This window comes from Cricetulus griseus, chromosome 8 (genome assembly GCF_003668045.3).
Source record: "Cricetulus griseus strain 17A/GY chromosome 8, alternate assembly CriGri-PICRH-1.0, whole genome shotgun sequence".
Taxonomy (NCBI): Eukaryota; Metazoa; Chordata; class Mammalia; order Rodentia; family Cricetidae; genus Cricetulus; species Cricetulus griseus.
This window is the reverse complement of record NC_048601.1, coordinates 84,330,026-84,340,735: the sequence shown is the minus strand read 5'-3', so window position 1 is coordinate 84,340,735 and position 10,710 is coordinate 84,330,026. Positions and strand designations below refer to the sequence as shown.

The following is a 10,710-nucleotide window of genomic DNA, read 5'->3' as shown; positions in this document are numbered from 1 at the left end:
CCCAGTTCAATTAAAATATGAAGATAGCTTTGGAGTTGGAACATAAATATCTTCTTCACCAAACCCAATATATGCTTGTTAAAGTAAAACCCAAAAATCTCTGTCTGATGTCAGACTAGCCATCTTGTATTGGACAAAAGATAAACCCAAATTAAGGGATTATTCTATTGCCATTAATCTCATAATTGGTTGGTTATATTTGACTCTTTAAAGCTTTTCCTATGGTATAAGTATCTCAAATTTTAAAAATATCTAAAATATCTAAAATATCTAAATGATACTTATATTTATTAATTACATATGAATATATATTTAAACTTTCTGTTGTGATATTAGTGGTCATATAGAGTACTAACTAATTCTAAAAAGGCTTCATCTCACTTTCTGTCCATGATTTTGGGCTTGTGTCTGAATCAGGTAACTAGGAATTAAGTTTGTGTACCCTGAATGGACTTAACAATTGGGTTCCTTTAACCTCTCGTTGATCTGCTCATATGACATTTAAAATTTTTAAGTTTTCTGCAGTGAACTGTGATAATCCCTATGAGTGACTCAAGAAGCTAGTCTCCAAAGCACCAACTAATCCAATTAAAAATTGGGGTACAGAACTAAACAGAGAATTCTCAATGGAGGAATTTAAAATGGCTGAAAGACACATAAGAAAGTGCTCAACATCCTTAGCCATCAGGGAAATGCAAATCAAAACAACTTTGAGATACCATCTTACTCCTGTCAGAATGGCTAAAATAAAAAACACCAATGACAGTTTATGCTGGAGAGGATGTAGAGAAAGGGGAACACACCTCCATTGCTTGTGGGAGTGCCAACTCATGCAGCCACTGGAAATCTGTGTGGCAGTTCCTCAGGAAAATGGGAATGAGTCTACCACAGGTCCAGCAATTCGGGCACTAGGGAAATGTCCAGAGATCTACAAGATTTACCCAAACTAACAATCTAAGCAATAGTTGAGAGGCTACCTTAAATGCCCTCTCCTGATAATGAGATTGGTGACTACCTTATTTGCCATCCTAGTGCCTTCATCCAGTGGTTGATGGAAGCAGAAGCAGACACACACAGGGAAACACTGAGGTGAGCTCTGGAATCTAGTTGCAGAAAGGGAGGAGTGATGTGCAAAGGGCTCAAGAACAGACTGGAGAAACCCACAGAAACAGCTGACCTTAACCAGGGGATGCTCATGGACCCCAGACTGATAGCTGGGAAACCAGCAAAGGACTGTTTCAGAGCCCCTGAAGAAGGAGACAATCTATGGGGCCACTCATATTGTATCACTATTTACCCTTAGTACAGAAATGAACTTCGGGAGCCCTCTCCACATCGAGGGATACTCTCTCAGCCTAGACACAGTGGAGAGTGTGTAGACCCTGCTCCAAATGATAGGACAGACTTTGAAGATCCCTCATTTGGGGAGCAGAAAGGGATTGGGATAGGGAGTCTTTGGGGGGCAAAGGAGGAGGGGAGGGAGAGGGAACTGAGATTGACATGTAAAATAAGCCTGTTTCTAATTTAAATAAAAACTGATAAAAACTTTTCCTAAGGTATAAGTATCTCAATTTTTAAAAATAACTAAAATTTTATGAGACTAATATGTATCTACTTCAGACAAGATGATGGGCATCAAAGAACCTCCAATCGGAGTTTGCTTTCTTTGTGGCAAAAGTCAGCCACTGGATAGCAATCTGCCTTTGCCTTGACTGTTAATAGTATGCTGTCAAATTTGGACAAGTGAGACACAAACAAAAGTGACTGGTAAACTTTGCCAAGACAGATAGGTTAGTCCTTCAAAATTTCTGCTTCACAGAAAAGTCTGTCAGGTCAAAGATGGATGCCCCATCATTGCAGGGAACCTTGGGTGGCTGTCCACGTAGCCAAATATTTTTCTCATTTCTATAGATTTTTGTTTTTTTGGAGACAGGATTTCCCTGTGGCTTTGGAGGCTGTCCTGGAACTAGCTCTTGTAGACCAGGCTGGTCTCGAACTCACAGAGATCCACCTGCCTCTGCCTCCTGAGTGCTGGGGTTAAAGGCATGCGCCACCACATTTCTATAGTTTTTGAAGTTCCTTGTTCTGTACTTCCTTTTTTCTCCTTGGTTCTCTGATTGAGTTGAAAACTAGTTATAGTTACAGATTTCCTTCTTCCAAATTCAGAAAAGAAACTCACATAAGTCATGTGAAGTGTATGAGGTTGAGAGACATAAAAGCCTAAGTTGCTTATCTAAGAAAATGTTTTGACAAAAAACACTGTCTCAGAAAATCAAAAACAGAAAAAAGAAAGAAAAATTTTTTGAGTTGGTAATACAAATTAGGACAGAAATTAAATCAGGTACAAAATGTTGGCCTCACCAAGCTAGGATAGATATTGGAGTATCTTTTTGGTTTTGCCAAATGCAAATGGAATAGACGTTATGAATGCAATTTTTTACCCAATAATTATTCTTATTGTATGTAGTTTTACTATGTCAGAGCTAAAACCTACCCTCTTTTTTTAGACAAAAAAAATGGAGTGATGTTGTGAGATATTTTGATCCTATTCTGATGGTCCTGAGACTGACAATAAAGTTTCTTTGATTCAAAGGTAACTAGCTACTGGCTGACCAAAACTAGATGTAGAGGATTTGTAGGACTGAGGACAGATAGAGACGTGGAAAGTAGTAGGGTTGGATCTAGGAATGAGAGAGAAGTGGTCACTAGTAGCTTGTTTGCCACTTCTCTGATCATTCAGATTTTTATTTCTGTATCTGACTCTGGAATTTTTATTAATAAAGAATAAGTAAGTAAATGCTTCACCTCAAAGTGCAACATCAACTGGAAACTAAATAATTAAATGCCCAAGACTCCATGGAATATGTTATTTAAATCACCACAGCTCTGGTCAATTTAGATCATCTTTTGTATACCTCATATCTTAGTCCCTGTCTAGTAACCTTACAATCTCTGTTTTAGACTTTCTTTTCGATATCTTAGAAAATTTCTGAGAATTTTCTTTTGATAAATTCAAAGCACAATACTTATCTGTAAACAATCTTTTCTTCTCCTCTTTTTCTGCCTAATATTTAACTATGTGTCTAGATGTGTTTTAATCAGCTTCTGGCTAATGCTTCTCTCAGGAAATTGGAATAGTTGCCAACCTAAGCGAATGTCAGAATATCACTAAGCATCATTACTTTGACATTTATTCTCTTGTCATATTTGGTTCTATCCTAGGTCTCTGGGTCATCCAGCCTGGAGGTCCTGGTGATCAAGACAGTGTTATGGGTGAGCTTAACCTCTTGGCAAGTGTTTTAGGCTAGACTAGTCATTGCTGGCCACTCCTTCAATCTCTAGACCTCCCTTACCCCATCCAATAAGTAGGTAAAAGGTGGAAGATGGAAGACTGTGTGTCTGGGTGGACATTTTCTTAATTTACCAAAACTCCTGTTAAGTTTTTGATGAGACTCTGAAACCACTGTCAAGTAAGTTTGGAGATATAAGGAAAGCTTTGGAAGCAGGAATGATACAGGATACCATGGGGAAATAAAAAATGTTTTTCTACTTCTTTTAAATGGTATATTATCATTATTCATTTTATTTTATTCACAATGACTGGGATCAGCTAATTCACATAGACAGATATGGCCTGGGGAGAACAGCTCACACATGGGAAACCCAGAGCTCAGCTGTTTCTACTCCACGGTTTTCCTGGAATTAGGGAAGTGAACTTTCCCACTTGATGGTACACCTTTCTAACAAGCTCAAGGTCAGAACTTTCCTCTACAGATGACATGATAATTATGAGTGTAGAGGGAGATGAGCTGATGACATTTCTTCCTTATAACTACTTCTTAGAGCCTCTTTTCTACATGGATATTGATCAAAGGCCCAGCCAGGTGAGTGTTTCATTTTCTGTTCACTAATAGTGAAAGCTGTAAGTAGGCCACAGTGAAGTGAATCAAGATTTTCTGTAATAGAATGATTATAGAATCAGGAATTTAATGCTTAGAATTTTACTTTTGAGCTAAACTGTATTACAAGTAAACACAACAGATGACAACTGTGTTAGTCTTCCATCTATTCCACAAAATCCCCGAAATAATTTAGTGGGTAAAAAAACAGAGAACCCACATTTATTCATTTGCAAGAGCACATCTTTACTATTGAATTACATTTCAATTATATTTTGTATTTTGTCATTTTGCTACTTTTCTCAAGTTAACTGACTATGGATTTATTTCTCTGATACTTAAGCCAGAAATATACAACAAATATTAACTAGTGTTCATCAATAATTTTCTGTTCTGTTAAGTTTGCATCTATTTAGGAATTCTGAGAAAAGTTTAAACTAGTAAAAGATAAGATAGATATTCTTAACATTGTATGAATGTTTTAAAAATACACATATTTATTTATTCTATTGCACTAATTTCTAATAAAGTAAATATTTTCTGGGTATTTAAAATATCTGGATATGTCAAGTCACTTTTTTATTAAATCATTGCAAAATTATGCTTACAAAAATGTAAATGTAAATTTCAGTTGGATATTGGATGTTTTAATAAAATAATGTTAAGCTTAATATTTCAAGTTTTCCAAGTTGAATTTTGCAACACTGATATAATACTGAGTAAGTTTTTCATTAGCAGTGAAAAATATTTCAATTCTTGAATAGTGCAAAACTATTTAAAGTCAAAATCCCCTAACAGTTACAAAACACAGTTCCTTACTAAAATACACATTCACAAAATATGCCAAGTAAGTTTAGCCACTGAAGATCATAAGTCCATTTTTATGTTGCTGGAATATCACTTACTAATGTATACAGGAGACTAAACAGGAAGTGAAGGCAGGTGTGTTGGCACACGCCCGTGATCCCAGCATTTGAAGGCTAAGGCCGGGGCATTGTGAGTTTGATCAAAGCCATTCTGAAGTACGGGTTGAGACTCTCCCATACACATACAAACCAAAATTGAAGTGGAAATCAGATAACATAAATTATGAAACTGTTTTTTAAATGTAATATAATATGCATATATATGTTATATGCATAATAATATAAGTCACTGGGCCCAGAGCATCCCAACCACAAAAAACAAATGAAGAAAGCATGAGTTTATGTTTGCAATCATTACAGAATTTTCAGTTTGTTTTGAGTAATTCACATTAAAAATCTGCACTGGTGCTCTAGGCAGGAATCTCATGGATCTGACCCCGTCACCCAGAAAACAGAGATACACTCTCCATTTTCCTTAACATTTGTATTTCATGAGCACATTTGATATAATTCTCAGTTTTTCACTCACGTGCTGTACACATATTTATGCTAGCAGTCTCAGTACTCAATATGCTATTGATCTATTCTTAGACCCAGTAGTCCAGTCATCACACACACACACACACACACACACACACACACACAGCGACAGAGTCCAATGAACATTTTCATATTTTTCCCTGACTCAAATGCCATGTGGTGTGTGATCAGGCTCTGGGTCTGACTGCTTCCCCACAGTCTCTGCAGTGACAGACACTTCTGCTGCTGCTGCTGCTTCATCTCAGGGGACCTGGCTGGTAACTGTGAGATTGTAATGTTCTAGTTAGTGTCTGTGTGCTTGCAGTTGCACCTGTGCTAAATTTAATTTCCACAGAATCATTTATACACTAAAATTATTTAACAATATCAGGCAATTACTATGAATTAATAAGTTAAATAAGTAATCACAATTTATGGCTGCTGACATTATGTATTTCATAAAAATTTCATGGAACTAATGAGTGGCTAACGTCTTGATCTTCCTAAGCTTCCTGAGGATTTAGGAATGTTGCTGACAGTGAACACTGCCTCAGTCAACACCATGTGTCTTGTCATCCGGAAGTCACATAATCACTCTGACTTCTCTCTGAGCAGTCATTCTGATTTTTGATCATTATTCACTAAATATGGTAAAACTTCAAACTAAAATGATATGTTTTATTTAATATATATGCATGCTCACTATATTATTGTCTCCACAATCCACACTACAAGAAGAACATAAATTCATAAAACAAGACTGTTCCAAATCAAATGTAGTGATAATATAGGGATAAAGTGATTTTTCTTGGAAGAATGTAGAGCTATGTATGCACTAAGCAGCTCTTGGTTTCTATTGTTGTCCATCTCTTCAGACAGCTGCCTGCAGACTACTTGGTCTTCATGTCTGGGTCAATTTAATAGTGATGGCTTCTCCATATTATGAAAGTTTATGGGTACACTTTGGGTTTTAGTACTTACAATAAATATTAAAAACTTTAATGTGAAAGCCATAAGCACCGCAATTTATTTTTTCAAATAAAACAAATAACTGTTCTCATTGCATGCACATGTTAACTCAGTTTGTGTCAATGGTGCTATAGTCTATTCTGGTTCAGTCTCAGCTGGGGTTAGCTCCAGAGAAACATGCCGCTTGATGAATTACGAAATCCATCACTTTCTGTAAGTCATCAATATTTCCATATCAATTTATATGAAATATACAGGATGTAGAACATATCTTTTGGCTAAGGAAAAGTTATTTTATGTTATGACCTTTTACCTCATACTATCACCCTTTCATATTACCTATAATACATGTGAATATTGATACATTGTAAATGTACAATTATTGAAAATTATTTTACATATTTGGTTTGTCTGCTTGAAATTTTAAATTTTGAATGGGAATCCCTGATACCAAGGCTGAATTAAGTGATATCCTGGAGCTTTTATTTATTTAACATTTATTAATTTTATTTTACATATATGATTGCTTTGCTTACATATATGTCTGTGTGCCACTTACATGCCTGGGTCTGAAAGTGCAATGGATCCCCCAGAACTACAGTTACAGATGCTTCTGAGCCACTATGTCATTGCTGGGAATCTAACCCAGGTTCTTTGCAAGAGGAAATCATGCTCTGAATCACTGAGCCATGTCTCTAGCTTGTATATTGGAGGTTAAAAACAAACAAAACCCGAACACCATGGTGGAGTTACTGTAAATGTATGTTGATGGGAGATGTTTGGCTCTGGCAATTGAGATGATTCTGTAGCTATACTAGATCAGGTGTTTTAAAGAAAATATAATGTAAATATAAAGTGTGTGAATTATGTTGTCACATCCATGGGTATGTTATAGTGTGGGCTCATGCACTAACTTCTGCATTATTTCTATACGTACTTGCATGCATCCATCTATATGTGTGGAATATACAAGTCAACTTTGCAGTATAGTTACGCACTCCTTTTTTCACAGGAATCTGGGTAAGTGTAGTAATTTTATATTTCTTTGTCACAAAGCTAATTTTAAAGTACTGAATTAAATTAATTCAATTAAAAATTGATACTGGTAACCAGGTCAAATCACTATCACAAGCACCAAAGCTAAGACTTTCGATTGAACCTGTAAAAACTCTCTCGGTACTGATGACGTAAGACAACACTGGGGATTTTGTTTTCTGCTGCATGGGAAGGAATCTCTTAAAACAGAAATTCCAAAACAGTATCACTACATGATCATCTTCAGCAAGTTGATGTTTGTCACAACGTGCTGAAAATAGTGTTTGTATTTGTGTCACATGTTCTCTCTCGTTGGAGGCTCCTAACTGCACTTCTTCTGATGTGTGTATGTACCCTGTAGTGACTACAGATACCAGAGCAAACCGGGACCCTAGCCTGGATGGAGTGGTGTGCAGAGTGATAGAGACGAGAATAGCTGGGGACAAGTGATCTCATCAGGGAACTCGGAAAGGAGAGCTCCTTAGGAAGGGGGAAGACAGAAGAAGGTGGGCAGAAAGTATACAGGTTTAGCAGAATACAATTGATGTGATAGGGAAAAGGGGATAATTCAGAGTTCTTATCTAAGGTACAGGGAGATAAACACGGGGAGATAGGGTGATAAAATAATGATATGGATTGCTGAAAGCATAAGAAAAAATCTTAAGGATCATAATGAATTAGCCCCCCCTCAACCCCCCCTAGCAAAAAGAAAAGAAAAAAGTGTTTGTCTTGATAAATGGGAGTTAGTTGTTTAATCCTGAAGTGGAGTGTTCCAACTCATGATGGAATGTGATCTACATAGGGAGACATCTAGGAACATTGAGACCCATAGTCAATGTCTATACAATTAACAGGGTGTGAAAAGTGCCTCCAACTGTCTGTATGCCTTTAATTCTGGATACTGAGAATGTAAGACTTCATAGAAAAAGGGATATAAAAAGGAAAGTATGAACTATGATAGACATTTTGCTGAATAAAATAGTGGGATTATCATTGTGATTCCATTAGAATTATGAGTGAAAACAGTTGCAAAATAGAGCATGTTAGGATTATACAACATGAGACTCACTCACCTCACTATTTTTTGTTTCTTTTTTGAATAGTTTCCAGGTCAACATAAGTTTTATTTGCGTGTAAAAATGTGATTAATATTCTGTGTTTGTCACTATTGTTTTAGGTGTTAATTATTAAATGAGGCAATGTAAATCAATATGATTGTATTTTTAAGGAATGACACCTAGGTGCAATACAGGCACATAAAGTGTGCATTCTACATTGAATATGGCTGAGAATGCATTTATTATGCACAATATACTATGTATACTCAGGAAATATATGGAGGGTATATAGAAATAGAAATATTGGCCATATCAATGTGGAACCTCAAAATTGAAAGAGATACACTAATCAAGAATAAGTAGTTACAACAGAATGATGATAAAGACATAGTGACCATTGAGTCACAAGACTGATGTATAATCTATTATTTTTTTCAGATACATGAAATATGATTTCACTGTGATGTTAAGATGAATAGAGTTTCCACATATGTCCCCATTAAGGAATGTCCTTTATTTCCAAGCTGTTCTTGGACTCCTCGCCAATATGTTTCTTCTTTTTTTCTACACTTTCATAATCCTATTTCATAAATCTAAGCTCATAGACCTGATCTCCTGTCAACTGACCTTTGTCCACATAGTGCTGCTCCTCGTTGGTGGGGAAATCGGGCTTACAGATGTATTTGAGTCACTGAACTTTGAGAATGACTTCAAATGTAAGGCAATGTTTTACATACACAGATTGATGAGAGGACTCTCTATCTGCATCACCTGCCTCCTGAGTGTGTTCCAGGCTGTCACTATCAGTCCCAGTACCTCTTCGCTGGCAAAATTTAAACATAAACTAAAAAAATACATGGTCTATTCTTTCTTATTTATTTGGGCTCTCAATTTGTCATTCGGTAGCACCATTATCTTCTACGTTGGGGCTTTTACCAATGTGAGTGAGACCAACCAGATGAAGTCCACGAAATATTGCTCACTCTTCCCCATGGACTACATCTCCACAGCACTGATTTTAACAGAGACAGTCATCAGAGATGTATTTCTTGTAGGAGTTATGATGACCTCAAGTGCTTACATGGTGATTTTCTTGTTCAGACATCACAGGCAGTGCAAGCATCTTCATAGCCTCAGTCACCTGAGAGCATCCCCAGAGAAAAGGGCCACACAAACCATCTTGCTTCTGGTGGCGTTCTATGTGATCATGTACTGGGAGGATGTCATCATCTCATCCACTGCATTCCTGTCATGGATGTACCACCCAGTCATCCTGACTGTTCAGAAGTTTGTGATGAATTCCTACCCCACAATTGCTCCTTTGGTACAAATCAGTTCTGATTACAGAATAATCAATATGCTGACAACCTTGTGGTCAAAGTGTCACCAGATTTTTAAACAATGATATTTCTTCTCATTTTAATAAAAGGATTTATTCATTTTTATTTATATTTGTGAGTATCATGTCAGCATGTATGTATGTGTGAAATCCTGGTGCCCACCAAGATCAGAAGTGGTCATTGCTCCTCCTCCCCCAGAGCTGGAATTACAGATGGTTGTAAGGAGTCATTCTGATTCAGCTGCAATTATTATTTTACCAAACTACAGATTCTTCTTAAACTCCTTAATAGTTCAAGTAACGAATCAAGATTCTTCTTTAAATAAAATTTGTGGTATTACACATGTTCATTCTTGTGACATTTCTGTTGCCAACAACTATACAGTCCTTTAAGTTCATTGTAGCCATAAGTTTATATTTCCACAGAAATTTTCTTAATCTCTCCTTTTTATTTGATATCATAAATGTTCCCTTGATTACTCAAAGAACTCTCCTTATTGGTAGTGAAGTTTTAAGCTTCTCCTTGGAAGGGATTTTAATGTATTCTCTGTTATCAAGAATAGTTAAAATATCCTATTATAGATTTAATTCTCTTTCCTAAGTGTAGTTTCTCTGAAAAATAAAAATAATGTGAATTTGAATTTTCCAGTTTTACCTACAGCTCCTTAATTAGTGGTATATGAAAATTTCATTTCTTGTGTATTTGTGATTTATTTCATCCACACCTGTTGAAATATTATCAGTAGCTAAAATTGTTTATATATATACACACACATGATGTATATGTATAATGTATTTTGTGTGAATGTGTGTATGCATGTGTGTGCACACAGAGGAAGGATATGTGTGCATATGCACATGGAGGTCAGGATCCCCCATTTTACACCTCTTCATCCGTCCATAACTATCAATTCTCTTTTCCCTTCCTAGTGGGATCCCTGACCTCTATACCCCAACTCCATATCTAACCCATGTGGTTATCATGTCTCGCTTATTAATGACTTAATATCTAAAATCCAAATATA

The 10,710-nt window shown here is 36.2% G+C and overlaps 1 protein-coding gene across 1 annotated transcript; it reads left to right on the top strand.

Annotated features, from left to right (window-relative positions):
- The first annotated feature begins 8,836 nt into the window (after positions 1-8,836).
- Positions 8,837-9,751, top strand: LOC100764566 (vomeronasal type-1 receptor 90-like). The gene has a single exon (XM_027429759.2). The coding sequence runs from the start codon at positions 8,837-8,839 to the stop codon at positions 9,749-9,751; it is 915 nt and encodes a 304-aa protein (XP_027285560.1).
- The last annotated feature ends 959 nt before the right edge of the window (positions 9,752-10,710 follow it).